Consider the following 25,532-nt stretch of genomic DNA (forward strand, 5'->3'; position numbering starts at 1 on the left):
CTCATAAGTATGTTCTTAAATAGAAAAGGCATATTATTTCTGGAAGCTTCTGGTTTCCCCTAAAAAAAAATTCGGAATGCATTGAGAAGAGAAAGGAAGTCTGAGCTATAATTTAGTAGTGGTAATTATTTAGTGAATGTAAAGCACATGCATATACAGAAGACTTACCTGCAGCAGTACATCTTGGATAGTTTATTTTTCCCAGTTCACATTTGGCTTCCAGTTTATTTTCTGCCACCATTCCTTCATTACACTGAAATAAGATTGTTTCTCCATGGTCCACCACAGTGCTTAGATTGTAATGGATATTATTGGCAATCATAGATGATTGTTGCAATACACAAAAACCTGAAAATAATCAGTTAAATTCTTACTAGTGTATATTAGGCAAACTGACTGTGTAAAGTGTGAAAAGCAGGTACACATCACTGTCAGCTGTCAACTGTCAGCAATTACCTGGGCCACCTCCACTATTTTAAAATATAATTTACAGTAGTTGAACCCAAAAACATAAATATGTAGATGCAACTTGCTTATCAGAGCAAAGCAGATTGTCTAGTTGAGAGTACAAATTCTATTATTGAGATCAGTTTATGACTATTGTAGGCTAGGCATCTCTCCTCTGGGTTTCTGGGAAAAATATATATTCAAATTAGCATTTCTAACATCAACTACCATCAGAAAAAAGGAGTTACTTTTCTTATCCTTTGCTGTCAGAAAATCTAATTTGAATATTTTTTCCAAAAGCAAAAACCCAAACGTACATTCAAACGGCCTCACATCCGCAGACCATGTGTAACCACACCAGCCCAGGACCTCCACATCCAGCATGTTCACCTCCATGATCGTCTGAGACCAGCCACCCCAACAGCTGCAGCAACAATCTCAGGGTAGCTCATCTGCATGCTTGTTGTCCTCATTGGAGTCTGGACTGCAGTTCGTTGTCGTAACCGACTTGCGTGGGCAAATGCTCACATTCTATTGTGTCTGGCACATTGGAGAGGCTTTCTGTTCCTAGATGAGTCCCGGTTTTCAATGTTCAGGGCAGATGGCAAACAACGTGTATGGCATTGTGTGGGTGAGTGGTTTGCTGACGTCAACGTTGTGGATCGAGTGGCCCATGGTGGCAGTGGGGTTATGGTATGGGTAGGCGTATGTTATGGACAACGAACACAGGTGTATTTTTTTGATGGCATTTTGAATGCACAGAGATACCTTGACAAGATCCTAAGGCCTATTGCTGTGCCATTCATCCACAACCATCACCTCATGTTGCAGCATGATAATGCACGACCCCATATTTCAAGGTTCTGTACACAATTCCTGGAAGCTGAAAACATCACAGTTCTTGCATGGCCAGCATACTCACCCGACATGTCACTCATTGAGCATGTTCGGGATACTCTGGATCGGCGTATACGACAGCATATTCCAGTTCCTGACAATATTCTGCAACTTCACACAGCTATTGAAGAGGAGTGGACCAACATTCCACAGGCCACAATCAACAACCTGATCAACTCTATGTGACGGAGATGTGTTGCACCGCGTGAGGCAAATGGTAGCAACACTGACTGGTTTTCTGACCCCCCCAGTAAGGCAAAACTGTGCACATTACATAGTGGGCTTTTATTGTGGGCAGTCTAAGCTCACCTGTGCAATATTCATGCTGTCTAATATGCCACACCTGTGGGGTGGAATGGATTATCTCGGCAAAGGAGAAGTATCAAAAGTAAAACTAGCAAAAAATGTACTTTGACAGCTTTTTCCGGCACTTGCTTGGAAGGATTCAGACCAAAATCATCATACAAATAATGTATTAACTTTTATTTGTGGGGTAGTCATGTGTTTCGAGGGCTGGATTGCCCTCTTGTTTAGGACTGTATACACTGAGGGGAATTATAGCACATTTAAAACACATTTAAAATGGGAGTTTTTGACCTGAAGGCCAAGGGTGTTTGGATTGGGTTGATTGACATTACCCTTCCCGTTATACATCCTATAGCAATGGTATATGCTTAATTTAAAACCAATTTGGTTGGTCAAGTATTAGGTTGCACTACTGTGTGGGGTGACGCAGGATGGGTGCTCTCAGCCAACAGATTCACCCAATCTATAAGCTGAAGAATATTGAAAAAAGAAAGGGCTGGGAACTCTCTGTATCTGGAGTCAATGGTACTTTAATTCAATAATAAAATACAATATATCAATATTAATCACAATGTTAAAAGTTAAATTACAATATACATGAATAATACAAAAGTCTGGCCAGACTAAAAAGTACCTACAAACACTTGTTCAACCACTCAATTCCTAAACACAATGGTTTTCTTGTAGACCAATCTTCAGATTGCATATGAATTTCCAAATAAAATTCGGATATATAATCGCAAGAAAAATTCGGATATATAATCGCAAGAAAAATTCGGATATATAATCACAAGAAAAAATTTGAATATATAATCACAGGGAAAAAATATTCTCTGCGGTCGCATTCGTATATACACTCACCTAAAGAATTATTAGGAACACCTGTTCTTTTTCTCATTAATGCGATTATCTAGTCAACCAATCACATGGCAGTTGCTTCAATGCATGTAGGGTTGTGGTCCTGGTCAAGACAATCTCCTGAACTCCAAACTGAATGTCAGAATGGGAAAGAAAGGTGATTTAAGCAATTTTGAGAGTGACCGGTCTGAGAATTTCACAATCTGCTCAGTTACTGGGATTTTCACGCACAACCATTTCTAGAGTTTACAAAGAATGGTGTGAAAAGGGAAAAACATCCAGTATGCGGCAGTCCTTTGGGCGAAAATGCCTTGTTGATGCTAGAGGTCAGAGGAGAATGGGCCGACTGATTTAAGCTGATAGAAGAGCAACGTTGACTGAAGTAACCACTCGTTACAACCGAGGTATGCAGCAAAGCATTTGTGAAGCCACAACACGCACAACCTTGAGGTGGATGGGCTACAACAGCAGAAGACCCCACCGGGTACCACTCATCTCCACTGCAAATAGGAAAAAGAGGTTACAATTTTCATGAGCTCACCAAAATTGGACTGTTGAAGACTGGAAAAATGGTTTCTTGAACATGACAATGAGTTCACTGTACTAAAATGGCCCCCACAGTCACCAGATCTCAACCCAATAGAGCATCTTTGGTATGTGGTGGAATGGGAGCTTCGTGCCCTAGATGTGCATCCCTCAAATCTCCATCAACTGCAAGATGCTATCCTATCAATATGGGCCAACATTTCTAAAGAATGCTATCAGCACCTTGTTGAATCAATGCCACGTAGAATTAAGGCAGTTCTGAAGGCAAAAGGGGGTCCAACACCGTATTAGTATGGTGTTCCTAATAATTCTTTAGGTGAGTGTATATGTGTGTGTGTGTGTGGTTGGCAAATTATTAGTAACCCAAGGGTCTTCGTGCACGGAAGAAAATAACTGTGACACATACACTGGGGTCAAACCAAATTTTCATTTATTACAGGAAGTGAAGAAGGTTATATAGACATCAGAGGGACATTCCCCCTGAAACATCTGGCATTGTTACATTGGCTGAAATATGAAAAAAAGAATAGAGATAACACTTGGCATCTGCGCAGTGTGCAATGTTTTGCTAACTGTGATATGTGAACTATGTAAATATCTAACTGTAGGAACCATCTTGCAATGGAGTCTTCTCTAACAGCAGAAAAGCACATATGACGTAGCAAGGAGGTGTGTTCTCTTCGGTAGGATGGAACCTTTGTGCTCTGAAGAAGATAAGGTGTAATCTGAGAGCTGGAGTAAAGGGGAGCTTTCATCACTGAATCAAAGAATAATGTCCACATCTCTATCAATCCCCCTTAGACCTCATTCTTTCCCTAATGAAAGCCTAGCACATCTGTCCCGATGCTCCGAACCCTCTTCACCAGCTTACATGACAACGTATCCTAGTGTATAGTTTCCCATGACCAGGGCCGTCTTTACCAAGGGGCAAAAGGGGCAGCTGCCCTGGGCCCAGTTGCTCCTGGGGGGCCCAAGGCAGCTGCCTCTTGAGCCCTGCTAGCTACTGCCCCAGGTGTCAGGCTGTCGGCTACACAGGCATCATGATCGTACTATGTTAATGATCTTAATTCTAGGACCTTAATGAGTTTTGATCTAGGACCTTAATGACATCATTACCATGTGACCAGTAACCTAGCAATTACTGGTCACATGACTATGAGGTCATCACAGGTCCTGTGGAGTGTTGCAGAAGTTAACTGTGGAGCTTTTTTGTGTAAAGATTACATCAGAAAAAGGTGACAGGGGCTGTTATGTTAATATACTGTAAACTACTGTATAGTGGGGTGCTGTATACTGTGTGATGGGCTGTATATTGTGTGGTGGGCTATATATTGTGTAATGGGCTGCATATTATGTGGTGGGCTGTATACTGGGGGGGTGGCCTGTATACTGTGTGGGGGCCTGTATACTGTGTGGTGGGCTGTATACTGTGGGGGGCCTGTATAGTGTGGGGAGGCCTGTATAGTGGGGGGGGAGTGCTATACTGCTGTACTGTATAGTGTGGGGGGCTGTATACTGTGGGTGGGGTATAGTGTGGAGTGCTATACTGCTGTACTGTATAGTGTGGGGGGCTGTATCGTGTATAGTTTGGGGTGCTGTATACAGTGAGGTGTTGTATACCATGAGGTGCTGTATACTGTGGGCTGCTATACTGCTCTACTATATACTGTGGGGTACTGTATAGTGTGGGGTGCTAAACTGCATACTGTTTGGTGCTGTATACTATAGGGTGCTATACTGCATACTGTGGGGTGCTGGGGTGCACTGTAACACTAGGGTGAGCCGAGCCATGGTCTCCTTCCTGCAGAGCGGTGCCCACTTCCAGCCTGAGCCCAGCTGCCCAGAGCACTGATCCTGAGCCGCTGGACTCTTCAGAACTGGAAGTATTTACAGTCATTCACTGGACTCTACCAGATGTGTGGATTTTTTGTGTGTGTGTTGTGGTGGAGGGCGTGATTGCATGCTAAGGTGTGGGAAGGCGGGATCCAGGGGGCCCAAGTAAATTTTTGCCCAGGGTCCAATCAATATTAAAGACGGCCCTGCCCATGACACTGGACTTAGCATGGGGAAGTCAGATGTCAGTCCCTATGGTCGATGATCTCCAGGTGGTGTCGTAAGCAAGGAGGGGACCAACAGAACTAAGTGGACTTTGTCTTCCATTCTCATGGAGGTCTCCCATCCTCACAGAGGTCTCCCATGAGCATCTCCGGGGTAGCCCTAGCTATGACTTTGAACAAAAACCTCCTAATGCAGGGGATGACACAACAATTTACTCAAACAGCATAATTAAAGATAAATTCAAGAATAGGAAGTAAGCCCTTTTAGGGCATTCATGAGCTGGTCATTGATTAGTGTGAACATAAGAACTATTAATACTGGGAGTCTTTGGGCTATACTATTAATGGGTCACTGGGATAGAAGTATCGGACTGTAACAACTTTGTTATTCCTTTTGCACAACTGTTCTCCAGCCCAGAAACCTATTTTTACTATCTAAATAAGAATCTATATTCTTTTAGTCAGGATCAGCAGTCACACAAGGGGGAACAAGAAACATCCTTTCAAGTCTCCCGACTCAACACTTTCTTTAAATGACTCGAATTAGGCTTTCTTTCAAACTTCACTGATGTGCTTTTGGTCAACAACACTTGGAATGGACCATCAAACCAGGATTTGAGGACAGGACTTTTCTAACGTGTCTTTTTACCACCACCCAATCTCCAGACAAAAGTGGGTGGGTTCCTGGTGCTTTATCAATATCTGCAAGTGAAGCAAAAACTCGAGAATGTATTTTAGTCAAATGCTTCTGCAAATTGATCACATAGTCTGTCAGACAACCATGTTGCATCTGGAGCCACTGTGGGAAATAGAATTCTTTATGTATTTTAACTATGGGTTGGGCAGTATATACACATACACATATATACACATATACACACATACATATATACACATATATATACACACACCCACGCTGACGCATGTGTGGCTGGCAGTCTAGACCCATATATCTACATATATATATATATATATATATATATATACACACATATATATATATATATATATATATATATACACAGTACAGACCAAAAGTTTGGACACACCTTCTCATTCAAAGAGTTTTCTTTATTTTCATGACTATGAAAATTGTAGATTCACACCGAAAGCATCAAAACTATTAATTAACACATGTGTAATTATATACATAACAAAAAAGTGTGAAACAACTGAAAATATGTCATATTCTAGGTTCTTCAAAGTAGCCACCTTTTGCTTTGATTACTGCTTTGCACACTCTTGGCATTCTCTTGATGAGCTTCAAGAGGAAGTCACCTGAAATGGTTTTCACTTCATAGGTGTGCCCTGTCAGGTTTAATAAGTGGGATTTCTTGCCTTATAAATGGGGTTGGGACCATCGGTTCCGTTGTGGAGAAGTCAGGTGGATACACAGCTGATAGTCCTACTGAACAGACTGTTAGAATTTGTATTATGGCAAGAAAAAAGCAGCTAAGTAAAGAAAAACGAGTGGCCATCATTACTCTAAGAAATGAAGGTCAGTCAGTCTGAAAAATTTGGAAAACTTTGAAAGTGTCCCCAAGTGCAGTCAGAAAAACCATCAAGCGCTACAAAGAAACTGGCTCACATGCGGACCGCCCCAGGAAAGGAAGACCAAGAGTCACCTCTGCTGCGGAGGATAAGTTCATCCGAGTCACAAGCCTCAGAAATTGCAGGTTAACAGCAGATTAGAGACCAGGTCAATGCCACACAGAGTTCTAGCAGCAGACACATCTCTAGAACAACTGTTAAGAGGAGACTGTGTGAATCAGGCCTTCATGGTAGAATATCTGCTAGGAAACCACTGCTAAGCACAGGCAACAAGCAGAAGAGACCTGTTTGGGCTAAAGAACACAAAGAATGGACATTAGACCAGTGGAAATCTCTGCTTTGGTCTAATGAGTCCAAATTTGAGAACTTTGGTTCCAACCACCGTGTCTTTGTGCGACGCAGAAAAGGTGAACGGATGGACTGTACATGCCTGGTTCCCACCGAGAAGCATGAAGGAGGAGGTGTGATGGTGTGGGGGTGCTTTGCTGGTGACACTGTTGGGGATTTATTCAAAATTGAAGGCATACTGAACCAGCATGGCTACCACAGCATCTTGCAGCGGCATGCTATTCCATCTAGTGTGCGTTTAGTTGGACCATCATTTATTTTTCAACAGGACAATGACCCCAAACACACCTCCAGGCTGTGTAAGGGCTATTTGACCATGAAGGAGAGTGATGGGGTGCTGCGCCAGATGACCTGGCCTCCACAGTCACCGGACCTGAACCCAATCGAGATGGTTTGGGGTGAGCTGGACCGCAGAGTGAAGGCAAAATGGCCAACAAGTGCTAAGCATCTCTGGGAACTCCTTCAAGACTGTTGGAAGACCATTTCAGGTGACTTACCTCTTGAAGCTCATCAAGAGAATGCCAAGAGTGTGCAAAGCAGTAATCAAAGCAAAAGGTGGTTACTTTGAAGAACCTAGAATATGACATATTTTCAGTTGTTTCACACTTTTTTGTTATGTACTGTATATATTTCCACATGTATTAATTCATAGTTTTGATGCCTTCAGTGTGAATGTACAATTTTCATAGTCATGAAAATAAAGAAAACTCTTTGAATGAGAAGGTGTGTCCAAACTTTTGGTCTGTACTGTATATGGGAATGGCCAAAAAAACAGGGATATGTATGTGGCTCTTATATAGTGATAGTATATTGGAATAGTTACTGTGTGATAAAAAAAAGCCAAGAAAACCACATGATCACAAAAACACCAATTTAATCACTCAGTATAGTACTTCCAATAAAGAAGTACTGAATATACTACAAAAACATTGGCACTGGTCTTCAAGACCTCCATCTGTAAAAACACCTTGCAACAAAACCAAAAATCACCTACAGACGAGCACCCACAATCAAGAATCTTATGGCCCCCAGTAGACCAAAACAACAAAAAATTAAAAAAACAGGTCAATATGACACAAATCGACCAATCAGGCAGCTACAAATGCAGAACAACCCGATGTCTATGCTGCCACACTATAACACATAATAAACAAACATTTACATCCAACACCAACCAAACCAATTTTCAAATAAAACATCACCTCACATGCCAGTCATCATATGTCATTTATCTCATTCAATGCCCCTGCGGCCTACAATAGGTCGGCTGCACAATTCAACCACTACACTGAATATCCAGAAACTCTACCTTAAACACAGTATCTCTAGACACTGTGCCAACACCTCAGAGAAAGAAAAACCCCAAACCAAAACTACTCTGATTGATCATATTCCATATATTCCTTACAATAGGTTAATGATAACACAACCGATTATAGTAGGTCAGACTATAGTTACCATCTGATGTGCTAAACCCTATAAATCCAAAATATATTAACAAGTGATGGGTAGCTTATTTAATTTAAAACTTAACATTTAATAATGTATTTAAAGATAAAATTAAGGCCCTTTAGTATTAAACACTTAGTTTTGTAGCCACTGGTTGCACTACTCTCCTAAAGGATGGCGGAGATGTGAGAGGACCGTATGCAGGGACAGCAAAAATGTTAACAGACAGGATGAATGGTACGTAAGTACCTAGACAGAAAGATACAGTGCTGGGTCAAAACCCTAAGCAGCCCTGTCACTATCTCTCCTTCACCCCAGCTGATGCAATGACACTAATGTCACCCTCCCTAAGTATGGACTGCCCAGCTTTGCCCAAAAGACAGAAGTAGGTCCTGTTAGTGGTAGGCCAAATGGGTTACAAAGAGGGCATGAAGACTGGTATGGAATGTGCAGTGAGTGAGGTCCGGTGTAGGCGCCTTATTGTTATAGGCCACCCACAGCACGACACCCAGTCTATCTCACACACATACCAATCAATGTGTGTATATATATATATATATATATATTTATATATATATATATATATATATATATATATATATATATATATATAGATATATACCATCGGTCAAAATGTCCCGATAGCATAAACATACACATATATATAATTTCAGATAATCACAGTGTCCCGACGCATTTCCTCAATGATATCTGATTCATCAGGGGACAAAATTGTATCCCGGAGGTCCCTTATCATGGGCGGGCTTCTCCAGTAACAAGATTGTAGGAGATCCCTTTACTTAAGGTAAATATCTCCAGTCACAAAAATGGAGCCACAAAGCATATGCTAGTATGTTCAAACCGGTCTGATATCACAGTCTATTTTTTCTCTCTTGGTAGTTTGTACACAAGTCATTAACTCAGAGAGAGCGTGATATTTGTTCAATGCAGACAGGTTGTTATATTGAATCAACCAAACATTTCAATGGTATGGATCTAAGGCTAAGTCGATCCCTAAATCGCACAACTAGTGGGTTGTGATGTGGGGTCAAATAGATTAAACCTTTCATGGACCCAAATGTGTGGTTTAGTTAGCCTCTTAGTAACATGGCATGGGGTGATTCCTGGTATTCAATGTCTAATTATATAGAGACTCAGATGCTAAAAGTTAAGTTGCATTAGAATTATTGTCCGGGTAAAAATATCTCACAGCCCGGACAAATACCCAGGAATAACCCTGTACCTTCAATGCCTAAGTTAAACTCCAGTCCAAATCAATAGTGCTCAAACCTAAAGTCAGGTCACAAAACAAATCACATTGATTCAAAAGTGTCTACTTATTATACATTGTTGCAGACCTCCCAATGATAATGGTAACATCGAGTGTTAAAAGGTCTCTGCAGTGTCTTATGCTTAATAGTGCTAAATCCTTTTAGTATGCAGGCATCTCAGCAGTATAAACTTATCTGTCCAGTCTTAGATGCCGACTGTTTCCAGACAAAGATGGGTGGAGGGTGCTCCCCGGCGTCCCACGTGTAGCAGTGGCAATGAAGCAATATTCGCGGGTCATTTAAATAGCCGTGTAGCACCGCCCCCATCACACACCCCTTCGCTGTCATGCGGCGTCATCACCGCGTCATGTGTCAGCTGTCTAATCTATAGTCACATGACCGATCTTCTTCCTGAGACGCATATTGTAGAGGCATGTTTACTGTTGCCAGGTAACCCTCGGAGTGCTCGGTCTTCACAGAGAAGCCGCGATCCGAGCAGTTCAGTTCACCAAGCAGCCAGCCGTCTTCACCTGATATGTGTCGAGTGGCAAGCGTTCTCTACTGCGCATGTGTGAATCGGGTGCATAGTGGTATAAAGGTAGAGTCAGAGGGCAAATTCGCTCATCCCCTGCTGCCACTAAAATTCAAATTCTAATCCAGTGGTCTGCCTGGTCTTGCAGTTATCCCAGTGGAATATCAGAGTTTATAAGGTGATTCCTTAAATAACTAACGTTCATGCACAATTGCTCAGGTGCACCTTTAAATTAGCGCTCCTTCTCTATAGATATCCTAGCCAGGTTTAAAATGGGGCAGTATAGTATGTTGCTCCATGAACATATGTAAACCTAGCATCCACCTGGGGTGGCCACTGGGACCAGTCCCCCAATGTGGAGAGCCGGGTAATGGATTAAGGTTTTATGTAGCAGCTAAATGACAGCTGCTCATTGAGACCCATGGGGACCACAGTTTGAAGATAAAAAATATCCACCATGTCTCTCTTTGCAATATTCTCCGGTCCCAGTCACCTCCCCTTTTTGGCCTTGCAACAACTTAAATTCCCATAAATCTCAAATCTGACGCATCTCCACCATGCACCGAGTTGACATGTTTTGCCAGGGGCGTGTCTCTGTCGTTCCTGACATCACCCAGGTGCTCACCCACCCGTCGTCGCAGTTCACGGGTAGTTTTCCCTATATATTCAAGGCCGCATTTGCAGTTGGCCCTGTAGATAACTCCCTTCGTGCTGCAATTAATGAACTGTCTAATTTGATAGGTTTTACCCGTGACATTGGCACAGAACGACCGTCCCTGTGTAATATGTCAACATGCCACACAGCCACTACAGCGAAAACAACCGATCGGACGTTGGAGCCATGTCCCTTTTTGATCATGTGTCTCGCTGTAGTGGCTGTGCACTAGGCAGTCCTTTAGACTCAGACCCTTCGATAAGTGACCTGTACTGTTTCGGAGACCACCTCCTTAATGTCCGGATCGATGAGGAGAACATCCCAGTGTTTTCTTAGGATCCGTTTGACCTCTTCCGAGGCATCATCAAAGGTGCCTATGAGGCGTATCAGACCACTCTCCGTTTTTTTAGGTTTATGATAGAGTAGGTCATCCCTCTTACTTTCACACGCCCTCTTAAAGGCCAGCCTAAGTACTGTATCAGGGTAGCCCCTTTCCCGAAAACGACTTCTCAAATCGTCCGCCTGTTGTTTAAAGGCCTCCCAGGTAGAGCAGTTCCTCCTGATGCGCAGGTACTGCCCCACTGGGATTCCCCTTTTTAAGGGAAAGGGATGATGGCTAGTCCAATGTAGAAGTGCGTTCGTGGAAGTGGGCTTCCTGAAGATATCAGTTTGTATCACATCGTCCTTGCCCCTTGAGATTAAAATATCGAGGAAAGGCAAATTCTTCTTTTGAAGACTGAGGTGAATTTCATATTGATACAGTTAACATTCAGCTCCTTAACAAAATCATGGAAGTCCTTTTCTCCCCCTTTCCAGACGACAAACACATCGTCGATAAATCTTGCCCATGTTACAATACACGGGACATGTCTGCTGGGTACATGGCTGAAGACCAGTGTCCTCTCCCACCAGCCCAGGAACAAATTAGCATATGATGGGGCACATGAACTCCCCATCGCGGTGCCCCTGAGCTGGTGGTAGAGGACCCCGTCAAACAAGAAATAATTTCTTGTAAGGACAAAATTAAGAAGTCGCAAGGCAAAGGCATTGTGGGGGTAAAACTGTTGTCCTCTAGTCGAGAGGAACGATTCCACTGCCCTCATACCCAAGTCGTGGGGTATGGAGGAGTAGAGGGCCTCCACATCAATTGAGGCCAGAGAAGTTCCCTCCTCCAAACTTATCCCCTCTAGACGACCAAGAAGGTCACTAGTGTCCCTCAGGTATGAGGGCAGTGTCTTGACAAAAGGCGCTAAAACATGGTCCAGATAGATCCCCAGGTTTTGGGTCAAGCTATTTACACCCAAAACGATCGGGCGTCCTTTTACAGGGGTACCACCCTTATGAACTTTAGGTAAGCTATAGAAGGTGGCTATAGTTGGGTGTTTTTTGTATAGATAGTCGAATTCCTCCCCTGAAATGAGATTTTCAATTTTAGCCTGTCGCAATATTTCAATAATTTCCTTTTGATATTTTGCTGTGGGATCACTACCCAATCTCTCATAAGTATCCTTATCGTTAAGTAAAGCCTGACACATATTTTTATAGTCAGTAGTGTCCATCAGAACGATATTCCCCCCTTTATCCAAGGGTTTAATTGTTAGGTTCTTCTTTTTCTCTAACTCCAATTGTGCTTTATATTCGCTTTTACTGCAGTTAAAGCCACCATGATAAGAAATGAGATTGGATAGATCCCGGCAAACTTGGTTGACAAAAATATCAATACATGTGGGGTCCCCCATAGGAGGCATTTTGACATTCTTGTTTTTGAGTGAAGTGAAGGGGCCCCTGCGCTCTTGTGGGATACTGTCACTCAGGCTATATAACAAGCGATCATCTTGGAGGATTTCAGGTGGGACACCCATCTCTTTGCTTTCTCGCTTCGTGACTAGCGCTAAGTGTTTTCACCACCTAAGTTTCCTAGCAAAGAGGTGGATGTCCCTAACCCAATTAAAGAGGTTAAAACTATAGTGGGGACAAATGAAAGGCCTTTACTAAGCAGGCACATTTCTGTGTCCTGAAGTTGCTGGTTCGAGAGGTTAACTATTTGGTTGCGTTGCCTGCCGGCCTGTTGGTCTGGGGTGGTGATTTTTGGGACCCTCAATTGCGTAGAGGGTATGGTATGTCTAAAAAATCTGACCCACCTCTCTCCTGTCTACCTCTTTGATTATTCCTCTCCCCCTTACCTCTAGAGTTTTGCGGTCTCCTTTGACCCCTACCCCTTCCTCTATAAGTCTGGCCCGTTTCTCTTTCGTTCTCTGAAGCCTCAGTGTCACTGGACGAAATATCCGTTTCAGGGCGCTTTATCTGTAAATTATTGCGATCCAATGTGAAATACACGCGGTTATCCCGAAAGTCCTGCAGGTCTCTATTAAACTGGCGATGTTTTCGCTCTTTAAGATGAAACGGGAATTTGTCAATAGTATTTTTAAGTTGAAGCTCTTTACTGGCAAATTCCGCTTCTCCCCCGAATTTTTGTGTTTGTTCAATCTGATCTTTTAAATTACTTTCTAATTTCACCAAGTTAGCTTTTTCTTCTTTATGTAGTAGGTGCATGAATCTCAGGGAACTTTTAGTTGCCTCGTCCTCCCACTTACTTATTAAAGAGGCAGATCTGCATCTAGCTGCTGGGGTTAAAGTAATTCTTAGGCCTCTAGGCCCGATTTTATTCTTAAGGTAGTTCTCGATAGATTGAATCTCCCACCATGAGGATATTTGTTCCTTATATATCTTAGTAAGGTCCTTGAAAGCAGCTTTGAATGAAGGTGCGTATTTGCTTTGTGTCAAGGTTTTCTCTGAGAAAACCTCACTAGCTTCAGAGAGCAATTGTGTTTTGTCAACGCCAGTAGTGAGGAATCCAGCCATACTCCAAATTACAATGAGCAATGATAACACAACCGATTATAGTAGGTCAGACTATAGTTACCATCTGATGTGCTAAACCCTATAAATCCAAAATATATTAACAAGTGATGGGTAGCTTATTTAATTTAAAACTTAACATTTAATAATGTATTTAAAGATAAAATTATAGGCCCTTTAGTATTAAATACTTGGGAGGCCTTTAAATAACAGGCGGACGATTTGAGAAGTCGTTTTCGGCAAAGGGGCTACCCTGATACAGTCCTTAGGCTGGCCTTTAAGAGGGCATGTGAAAGTAAGAGGGATGACCTACTCTATCCTAAACCTAAAAAAACTGAGAGTGGTCTGATACGCCTCATAGGCACCTTTGATGATGTCTCGGAAGAGGTCAATTGGATCCTAAGAAAACACTGAGATGTTCTCCTCATCGATCCGGACATTAAGGAGGTGGTCTCCGAAACAGTACAGGTCACTTATCGAAGGGGTCTGAGTCTTAAGGACCGCCTAGAGCACAGCCACTACAGCGAGACACATGATCAAAAAGGGACATGGCTCCAACGTCCGATCGGTTGTTTTCGCTGTAGTGGCTGTGTGGCATGTCGACATATTACACAGGGACGGTCGTTCTGTGCCAATGTCACGAGTAAAACCTATCAAATTAGGCAGTTCATTAATTGCCACACGAAGGGAGTTATCTACAGGGCCAACTGCAAATGCGGCCTTGAATATATAGGGAAAACTACCTGTGAACTGCGACGACGGGTGGGTGAGCACCTGGGTGACATCAGGAACGACAGAGACACGCCCCTGGCAAAACATGTCAACTCGGTGCATGGTGGAGATGCGTCAGATTTGAGATTTATGGGAATTTAAGTTGTTGCAAGGCCAAAAAGGGGAGGTGACTGGGACCGGAGAATATTGCAAAGAGAGACATGGTGGATTTTTTATCTTCAAACTGTGGTCCCCATGGGTCTCAATGAGCAGCTGTCATTTAGCTGCTACATAGAACCTTAATGCATTACCCGGCTCTCCACATTGGGGGACTGGTCCCAGTTGCCACCCCAGGTGGATGCTAGGTTTACATATGTTCATGGAGCAACATACTATACTGCCCCATTTTAAACCTGGCTAGGATATCTATAGAGAAGGAGCACTTATTTAAAGGTGCACCTGAGCAATTGTGCATGAACGTTAGTTATTTAAGGAATCACCTTATAAACTCTGATATTCCACTGGGATAACTGCAAGACCAGGCAGACCACTGGATTAGAATTTGAATTTTAGTGGCAGCAGGGGATGAGCGAATTTGCCCTCTGACTCTACCTTTATACCACTATGCACCCGATTCACACATGCGCAGTAGAGAACGCTTGCCGCTCGACACATATCAGGTGAAGACGGCTGGCTGCTTGGTGAACTGAACTGCTCGGATCGCGGCTTCTCTGTGAAGACCGAACACTCCGAGGGTTACCTGGCAACAGTAAACATGCCTCTACAATATGCGTCTCAGGAAGAAGATCGGTCATGTGACTATAGATTAGACAGCTGACACATGACGCGGTGATGACGCCGCATGACAGCGAAGGGGTGTGTGATGGGGGCGGTGCTACACGGCTATTTAAATGACCCGCGAATATTGCTTCATTGCCACTGCTACACGTGGGACGCCGGGGAGCACCCTCCACCCATCTTTGTCTGGAAACAGTCGGCATCTAAGACTGGACAGATAAGTTTATACTGCTGAGATGCCTGCATACTAAAAGGATTTAGCACTATTAAGCATAAGACACTGCAAAGACCTTTTAACCCTCGATGTTACCATTATCATTGGGAGGTCTGCAACAATGTATAATAAGTAGACACTTTTGAATCAATGTGATTTGTTTTGTGACCTGACTTTAGGTTTGAGCACTATTGATTTGGACTGGAGTTTCACTTAGGCATTGAAGGCACAGGGTTATTCCTGGGTATTTGTCCGGGCTGTGAGATATTTTTACCCGGACAATAATTCTAATGCAACTTAACTTTTAGCATCTGAGTCTCTATATAATTAGACATTGAATACCAGGAATCACCCCATGCCATGTTACTAAGAGGCTAACTAAACCACACATTTGGGTCCATGAAAGGTTTAATCTATTTGACCCCACATCACAACCCACTAGTTGTGCGATTTAGGGATCGACTTAGCCTTAGATCCATACCATTGAAATGTTTGGTTGATTCAATATAACAACCTGTCTGCATTGAACAAATATCACGCTCTCTCTGAGTTAATGACTTGTGTACAAACTACCAAGAGAGGAAAAATAGACTGTGATATCAGACCGGTTTGAACATACTAGCATATGCTTTTTTGACTCCATTTTTGTGACTGGAGATATTTACCTTAAGTAAAGGGATCTCCTACAATCTTGTTACCGGAGAAGCCCGCCCATGATAAGGGACCTCCGGGATACAATTTTGTCCCCTGATGAATCAGATATCATTGAGGAAACGCGTCGGGACACTGTGATTATCTGAAATTATATACAGTATATGTGTATGTTTATGCTATCGGGACATTTTGACCGATGGTATATATCTATATATATATATATAAATATATATACATTGATTGGTATGTGTGTGAGATAGACCGGGTGTCGTGCTGTGGGTGGCCTATAACAATAAGGCGCCTACACTGGACCTCACTCACTGCACATTCCATACCAGTCTTCATGCCCTCTTTGTAACCCATTTGGCCTACCACCTACAGGACCTACTTCTGTCTTTTGGGCAAAGCTGGGCAGTCCATACTTAGGGAGGGTGACATTAGGGTCATTGCATCAGCTGGGGTGAAGGAGAGATAGTGAAAGGTTGCTTAGGGTTTTGACCCAGCACCTCTAGGTACTTGCGTACCATTCATCCTGTCTGTTAACATTTTTGCTGTCCCTGCTTACGGTCCTCTCCCATCTCCGCCATCCTTTAGGAGAGTAGTGCAACCAGTGGCTACAAAACTAAGTGTTTAATACTAAAGGGCCTATAATTTTATCTTTAAATACACTATTAAATGTTAAGTTTTAAATTAAATAAGCTACCCATCACTTGCTAATATAACTTACAATAGGTTAAGCCTCCAACAAAAACGGGAAACCTATTGGATATACTAACTTAATACACTTATACCAGAGGGTCTAAATGAAATCCAAGAACTAATTGTATAATACATCCAGCCGTCTGCCTCAAATAACATCCAAGAATGCATAATAATTTACTAATTCCACTAATAGCTCAACCAGTACACAAAATATGAATAAAAATTCGCCCTGACCAGATAAAATATAGACAAACAAAACTGTGATACGATGATTTAGAAAAAAAGTGAACACCTCACAATAGTACACATCAGTGCATGGCCAATTCTATTGGTTGTATTGTTCTTATTTTTTTTTTCCGATGGGAACACCTGTTTTATTTTATTTCATTTTCCCCCCAAACCTTTCCCTTCCATCCACATCTGAAACCTTTCAAGCAAGCGCTGGAAAAAGCGGTCAAAATACTGTTTGTACTATTTTTCCTTTCATTTGATAAATATTTACTATATGAGGACCTTCAAAGATGGCTCCTCTGCCAGTTCTCTGAAGCCAAAACTGCTCTCATACAAACTTGCTGTAGCCAGCAGCTCCCTGCCAGCCAATCACATTGGATTAATGAGAGGCACACCTCCCGACTCTGAAACCGAGGACAGACATGCGGTTGGGGGGGACTGCCCCCCTTCTAGTCTTCTTAATTGGACACAAACAAACCCTGTCTTCAAAGGAGCAGTAAAAAGGAGACAGTAAAACAGGAGACATCAAGGTATCATAAGGTAATTTTAGATCTTTTTGCAACCAACTACAGGTAGTCACATGGAAACTATTCCAATGTACTATCACTATATAAAAGCCACATACATACCCCTGTTTTTTCGGCCATTCCCAGGGCAGAGTGCTGGTTTCAGAGTGCGAGTGCATTTGCGTTTTTGCATTTGTATATGTATTTTCGCCATAGCAATGTGCACCTGCATACAGGGTTGTGCTGACTGAACCCCCCACATTTTTTTCTTTGTAGCATATATTGGAGGCCTGGCGATCTCCATGCAGTCATGCACACCTGACTAGTTAGTCTGCCCTGGAGGCTGGCTTTAAAGTCAGTATAAAACTGAGTCTGCTTTCATAGCGCCTACCAGTAGCCATTTGGCTCCAGGAGACGTATATAGTGGGCTCAGCATGCATGTTGGTACTTGCATCCCTGGATCCGATGGAAGCTGTTATGGCACCGGACGGGGTTAAAAGCAGAGTGCGCCTGGCGTGCATGCTGTACCTGCGCTCCGTGGACTTTGTGTGCCTGTCATGGCCCATTACAGGTAGGAACTAGTGTTAGGGACCACTCATAGAGGCGACCTTGACGTGGTGAGTGGCTTATTACGCTTTGGCCAAAATGTACACTAATGCCTCATTCAACATCCAGCATAGAGGCAGGACAGAGTGCTGGTTGCAGAGTGTGATTGCATTTGTGTTTTTGCGTTTGTACATATATATATATATATATGGGTCTAGAATGCCAACCACACATGCGTAGGCATGTGTGTTTTTATATATATATATATATATATATATATATATATATGATGAAAAAACGGACAGCACTCCAAATAAAAGCTAGTGGTGTTTAATCACCCATGTAGATGGCAACGTTTTTTTTTTCAAGCTCTTGTATGAGCTGAAACGTTGCCATCTACATGGGTGATTAAACACCACTAGCTTTTATTTGGAGTGCTGTCCGTTTTTTCATCTTCTATTGACGGGGTAAGCTGCTACATCCCTGGACATAGCACCCTCCTTGTGTTTTCTTCCAGTGCCGCCATTGTTTTCTTTTCTTTCTATATATATATATATGTATTGAAGGCTGCTTGCAGCCTGTATTTGTGGGAGGGGCGCGCTTACCTCATTTAAACCCCCTCCCACAAGCAGTAAGGGCGCCAGGCTTCTTGCTTCTGCAGTTTCCAGCGCCTTGACGTCACTTCCGGTCGCGGCTCTGTCGGTTCGTCGTCCCGTTCGTGCGTTCCCCATCATCACCTCGGGGGTGTATCGTGAGTATCACCGCTGCGGCCCGGCCAGATGCGCCTTGCCACCGGCACCTCGTTTCATCAGCAGCCGCCATCTCACCCGGCGCATCGGGGGGGGGGGGGAATGAACTGACAGCGCGGCGGCTGCCGGTTCCCGCCTTGCGGCTGCGGCAGAGCCGCCTGAGCTCCACGCGGCACGCCAGGGGAAGCGCCTACGGGCAGCTTGTTGTGTGTGGGGTTGTGGGGGGGGGGGGGGGGGGGGCTTACAACGCAGCGGCGGCCCGGTCCCCGGTATCCATGAGGCGGGGGAGGGGGGCCGGCAGCAGCTGCGGTCTTCCTCTGGCTGGCGGTGTGTGTGTCAGGGGGATCAGAGATTGAGGCAGTAGGCCTGGTCTCCCTGGGTCACACACCTCGGGCCGCAAGCTGTTTAAAGGTGTAGTGTCTGTAACAAGTGTACATCAGACAAAGATCAAGGTGCCACTTCAGAGCATGTGCATGTAAACCTGAGCAATGGTGCTGGGGCAGTATGTCACACTTAAGTAAACCAGGATATGATAATGGTGACACGTGCAGGTTGCTTCCAAGAACAGTCACAGTAACTCTGTCTCAAAGTCCCAAGACTAGGATGGCAGAACATGTAGAGACGGGAATGCAACATCCATCTTGTTCAAGCATGGGTCAAAAAAAAAAAAAAAAAAATTAAAACCGCTCAGGCACATATGTCCTGAATCACGCGGTCGCTAATGTCTCCCTGATTCGCTCAGGCGCAAGGTCTTCACCGGAAGCGCTCAGGCACAATGTGCTTCCCCGCATCACCCAGGCGCAATATCTTCCCTGTACCACTCAGGCGCCATGTCTGCCCTGAATCGCTCAGGGACAATGCCTTCAGGTACCACCCGGGGATGTTCCTTCCATTCACCCATGTGCAATGTTCCTGATTCACTGATATGCAATGTTTCTTGTTTCTCGTGCAATGTTGGCAGAGTCACTCGGGTGCAATGGTGCCCTGAGGACGCTGGGGTGCAATGGTTCCCTGGGTCGCCCAGGGGCAATGGTTCCCTGAGTCGCTCAGGGGCAATGGTTCCCTGAATCGCTCAGGTGCAATGGTTCCCTGAATCGCTCAGGTGCAATGGTTCCCTGAATCGCTCAGGTGCAATGGTTCCCTGAATCGCTCAGGCGCAATGGTTCCCTGAATCGCTCAGGTGCAATGGTTCCCTGAATCGCTCAGGTGCAATGGTTCCCTGAATCGCTCAGGTGCAATGGTTCCCTGAATCGCTCAGGTGCAATGGTTCCCTGAATCGCTCAGGTGCAATGGTTCCCTGAATCGCTCAGGTGCAATGGTTCCCTGAATCGCTCAGGTGCAATGGTTCCCTGAATCGCTCAGGTGCAATGGTTCCCTGAATCGCTCAGGTGCAATGGTTCCCTGAATCACTCAGGTGCAATGGTTCCCTGAATCGCTCAGGTGCAATGGTTCCCTGAATCGCTCAGGTGCAATGGTTCCCTGAATCGCTCAGGTGCAATGGTTCCCTGAATCGCTCAGGTGCAATAGTTCCCGGAATCGCTCAGGGGCAACGGTTCCCTGAATCGCTCAGGTTTGGTTGGTTCACTGACCAGCAGGTCGCGGCCCTCGCCGTGCAACGGTAAAGCACGGCTTATGTTATTTATTTTGTCATAAGCAGGGCCGCACCCACCAGAGCTTCTAGCAAACCACGGTCGTTGCGCCTATTTTCCCGGTTCAGGTAAGATACAACCGCAAGGCGGTGCTACGACCTATTACCGCATTTAGCTATTCGTGGTCATAAGCTCCCGTTCATAGGTCTGCCCCATACAGAAGTCTGTAGCGTGGTTCCTTTCGGTCAAGGTAAGTAGCAGGCAACGCCATTCGGTCAGGAGAACTAGTTCCCCTGTAGCTCTCGGTCGGGCTCCCGGGGGCGGGGGGGAAAGGAAGTCTCATATGTCACCTTCATACCTCCTCCATGCAGCTTGAAGATGTCGCAGGTCCCTGAGTCGGAGGAGAATCTGTCCTTGGCCGGAACCTCCGTGTCAGGCCACGCCAGCAACCCCTCCCTGAGGAGCTGGACCATTCCAAAACTGATAGCGGAGCTCAGACGCAGAGGGATTCACCATCCTGCCACCGCAAGAAAAGCGGAGCTGTACCGGCTCCTGATGACGGCTCCATCAGGGTCAAGCGAGGAGCCTTCTCCCTCATCGATCCAGCTGACCCTCCTGCAGCTGCAGGCCACCATCGCCAGTCTGGCAGGTTCGGTGGCAGATATCCAGACTAGGATGGGGGAGTGGGAGTCCCGGCCTCCTCCGGCCCTGCCTTCTCCAGCACGTCCGGTCTTGCCATCTACGTCCCAAGAGTTGACGCCAGGTACGGTCCGTGTCAGACCCCAGATTGCCCCCTCGCATTACATTCCGGAAAACCTTAAAAAGGACATCCTGGCGGGGAGGGACGTCAACCTGGCGTCCATTCTCATTGCGTCACAAGACGTGTCGGAGAATAAAGTCATCAACTGCGGGGAGGTCTCGGTGGTCATGCGGGCCAAGGATTCCCGCCTGAACCGGAAACTGTCGGTTCCCGAGTTCGTCCTGGCATTCAGCCTCTACCGAGATACCGTCTGCAGCGTCCAGCCACACAGACGTGAGGAGCTGGACTCCTACCTGTACCAAGTCACCGACTTAGGGTACAAATACGGGGGAAAGAACTTCTACGATTATCACAGGTCTTTTTCAGCCAAAGCGGCAGCCGCCCTCGCTCAGTTCCAGTTCACCACGGACTGGGCGAGCTTGGACATGGAGCTATTCTGCCGTCATTTTGCTGGGTTGCAGGCCCCCACGTGCGCTTCATGCCAATCCATCCAGCACACGGCCGACTGGTGCCCTAATCTTCCCACCCCGGCCCGGGAAAGCCCCCAGCCAGGCCCATCTGGCGCGCAACGGTCTCAGGGTTCCACCGACAAGCTGGGCAGGCCCATCACCTTCTTAGGCCAAAGTCAGGTCTGCAACAACTTTAATGCCGGGGGCTGTGGTTTCAACAGTTGTAGAGCTCTGCATGTGTGTTCTCTCTGCTTCAGGGCCCACCCCCGCTCCAGCTGCCCGAAGAGGCAACGTAAGGCCCTATGACTATCCGACATCAACGTTGAGCTCTTGGGCATCCTGTTACGGGATCACCCGGATCGCCAGTCAGTGGAGTTCCTCATCACCGGTTTCGAGAAGGGTTTCAACACAGGATTCATTACCCTCCCGCAAAGTTCCTGGGAAGGAGGGAACCTGCAGTCAGCCTTACAGGATCCAGAGGCGGTGGCCACTCTGTTGCGGGACGAGGTCCGCAAAGGGTTCCTGCTAGGCCCGTTTGAAACCATTCCCTTTTCCGAGTGGAGAATCAACCCCATTGGTCTAGTCTCCAAACAAGCATCAAATAAAAAGCGTCTGATATACGACCTGTCTGCTCCACACATGTCGCCGATCCCCAGTCTCAACTCCCTGATCCCATCGGGGGAGTTCTCAATGTCCTATTCGTCCATTGACGAGGCCATTCAGTTCATCCTGCTGGCTGGGGAGGGGGCTTGGTTGGCCAAGGCCGACATCGCGGATGCCTTCAAGCTACTCCCCATCCTTCCTCGGTTATGGCAGTACTACGGGTTACAGTGGGCAGACAGGTTTTATTTTGCTAACCGCCTTACATTTGGGTCTAAAAGCAGCCCGTGGTTGTTCAACAAGTTTGCCTGTGCCTTACATTGGATCCTTGTCCATCATGGGGGGATGGAAATGGTCATTCATTACTTAGATGACTTCCTAATCATCGAGAGGCCCCAGAGCCCCCCATCAGGCTTGGGGAGCTTGCTCCAGCTATTCGCCAGGCTCAAGGTCCCGGTGGCAGCCGCTAAGACAGAGGGTCCAGGCACGGGGGTTACCTTCTTGGGCATTACTCTGGACTCGGTCCGCATGGAGGCCAGCCTCCCCGCAGCCAAGTTGGCCAAGATCAAGTCCGCCGTGGCCTCCGCGGCCTCTTCTGGAGTTTTGTCCAGGCAGGAGCTCCAGTCCCTGTTAGGATTCCTCACATGTACCTTCAAAATCATGCCACAGGGGAGGTCCTTCATCTCGCGGCTCCTCAATCTCCTCCCGGCTGCTCCTGATCAGGACTCCACCGTCCGGCTGGACGGTCCCGCCATGGCGGATCTTAAGATGTGGCAAACCTTCCTGACCGGGTGGAATGGCATTTCTTTGTTCGTACCATCCCCGAATGCGGCTTCCCCCTCGGTTTACACAGACGCCGCGGGCTCCCGTGGGTTCGCTGCGATCTTCTATCCGCACTGGTTGGTCGGCAGTTGGCCGGTGGAGCTCCTGTCCGAGGCGGGGGCCATGAGGTCCTCACCACTATTGGAGCTATACCCCATTGTGGCGGCAGCCCACGTCTGGGGTCCGCTCTGGGCAAACAAATCGGTCATCTTGAGAACGGACAGTCAGGTTCTGGTGGAAGTGATCTCCAAGGGGAGGGCCAAAAATCTCAGGATTATGTCTATGTTGCGTAGGCTTGTCTGGCTATCCCTGGAGTGTAACTTCCACATCTTCGCGGTCCATATTCAGGGAGCGCAGAATCTCAATACTTTCTTCCAGGAACTCCCAGAGGCGGATCCCGTCGGCGTTCCAGCTCCACCTTACAGCGCCCTCCTGCTGGACTAGAGCCCCTGGTCGCAACAGCGCAGTCATTGATCCGGCGGTCGCTAGCCACCAGCACCGCCAGGAATTATGATACCGGGTTCAGCATGTTTAGACGCTTTGCTGACACTCACCCGCAGGGGAACGTAGATGAGGTCACTTTCATCATGGCGTTCATAGCCCATTGCCACTCCCACCGCCACCTCTCGTACAATACCATCAGGCTGTATTTGGCAGGCATCCAGCACCACCGGATGCTCAGCGACCCCTCTGCCAGGTCCATCTTCTCGAATCAGGCCATCAAAGCCACCCTCAGGGGCGTTCAGAAGGTCAGCACGGCAGTCCAGGTGCGCAGGCAGCCGGTCTCAGGTGAGCTTTTCCGCAGGTTATCCATAGCCCTGGATGGGCTTCCTTTTGGCCAAATTGCAAGCATCGTCACGAAGGCAGCCATGTATCTCGGGTTTTATGGGTTCCTCAGGCCCGGGGAATTCACCTGCAACACCATCTCCCGAACGACCATGCTAAGACGGCATCTCGCATGGCACTCCGACCACTTTGTCTTGTCCATTCCGTTCTCCAAGACCAGTCAAACCGGTCCCCCCACGGAGGTGGAATTTTACCCCACGTCTAACTGTTGGTGTCCTATCAAGGTGCTCCAGGAGCTCCTGGCCTCACTTCAATCTCCCGCTTTGGACGGCCTGTTACTCCCAGTTCACGGGAAGCCCCTGTCTGCCACCTTGTTCATCGCCAATATCCGCACCCTGGCCGCAGGTTTGGGTTACAACCCTAGCGCAATATCCGGGCATTCATTTCGTATAGGGGCGGCGTCGGCAGCATCCAGTCACCAGGTACCAGCACACATCATCCGTAAGATGGGTCGATGGAGATCATCCTGCTTTTCAAGGTACATCCCAAATCCACGGACGGAAGTATCCCGAGCCTTCTGTTCTTTGGCATTATAGGCCGCACAATGCTTCAATAAATACTTCATACCCTGCACTTGCCGGTTCTCTTGCCCACTTATTCAGGCCTTACCTCGTCACTGGCATCGGGCACACTCCAGCCAGTCGGGTAGGGACGGGGACGGTCCATAGGCATGCCTATCCTGGCCCAAGCAGCTCCTCCCACAAGTATTGAAGGCTGCTTGCAGCCTGTATTTGTGGGAGGGGCGCGCTTACCTCATTTAAACCCCCTCCCACAAGCAGTAAGGGCGCCCGGCTTCTTGCCCTCCCTCCCTTCCCTTTCTTAAATACCTTCCTCTTGGGTGGCCCACTTATTCAGGCCTTACCTCGTCACTGGCATCGGGCACACTCCAGCCAGTCGGGTAGGGACGGGGACGGTCCATAGGCATGCCTATCCTGGCCCAAGCAGCTCCTCCCACAAATATATATATATATGTGTAGAGCACAAAGATTCCATCCTACCGAAGAGAACATGTCTCCTTGCTACGTCATATATGCTTTTCTGCCGTTAGAGAAGACTCCATTACAAGATGGTGCCTACAGTTAGATATTTACATAGTTCACATAACACAGTTAGTTAAACATTGCACACTGCGCAGATAAAAAGTGTTATCTCTGTTGTTATTTTTATATTTCAACCAATTTAACAATGCCACATGCCTAAGGGGAATGCTCCTCTGATGTCTGTATAACCTGCTTCACTTCCTGCAATAAATGAGAATTTGCTTTGACCCCAGTGTGTGTGTGTGTCACAGTTATTTTCTTCATTGCACTTAAAACCCTTGGGTTACTATTAATTTGGAGCAGTAGAGAAAAAGTAATCAGCCCAGATTGAGGGCATCTTTAACAGTTTGGCATCCAACGTGAGGTTCAGTAGATGTAACATCAGTAGCCAAAGTTTGGGGGTTCCCAGAGCACGATGGATAATGCTGGAGGACGAGGACTGCAGCCTCAGACAAGGTGAAACCATTTTGGTTATCTCACCTGCCTCTTGCTGTACTCCCTATGGTGTGGTAATCTGTTCTGCTCTTGATGTTACGTTG

At 46.1% G+C, this 25,532-nt stretch overlaps 1 protein-coding gene across 1 annotated transcript in view; it reads right to left on the reverse strand.

Annotated features, from left to right (window-relative positions):
• LOC122923877 (coagulation factor XIII B chain-like) overlaps positions 1 to 13,779 on the reverse strand; it is a gene marked incomplete at its 3' end in the record, with an annotated part of 82,426 nt that extends 68,647 nt beyond the window's left edge. The window contains exons 1-2 of the mRNA XM_044274727.1: positions 13,134 to 13,779; positions 169 to 348 (exon numbers count right to left, since the gene is read on the reverse strand). Coding sequence (XP_044130662.1) covers positions 169 to 348; positions 13,134 to 13,779 — 826 coding nt within the window. The remainder of the gene's footprint in view (positions 1 to 168; positions 349 to 13,133) is intronic.
• Positions 13,780 to 25,532: the final 11,753 nt, after the last annotated feature.

The sequence above is a fragment of the Bufo gargarizans genome, unplaced genomic scaffold (genome assembly GCF_014858855.1).
Source record: "Bufo gargarizans isolate SCDJY-AF-19 unplaced genomic scaffold, ASM1485885v1 original_scaffold_2031_pilon, whole genome shotgun sequence".
NCBI classification, from domain to species: Eukaryota; Metazoa; Chordata; class Amphibia; order Anura; family Bufonidae; genus Bufo; species Bufo gargarizans.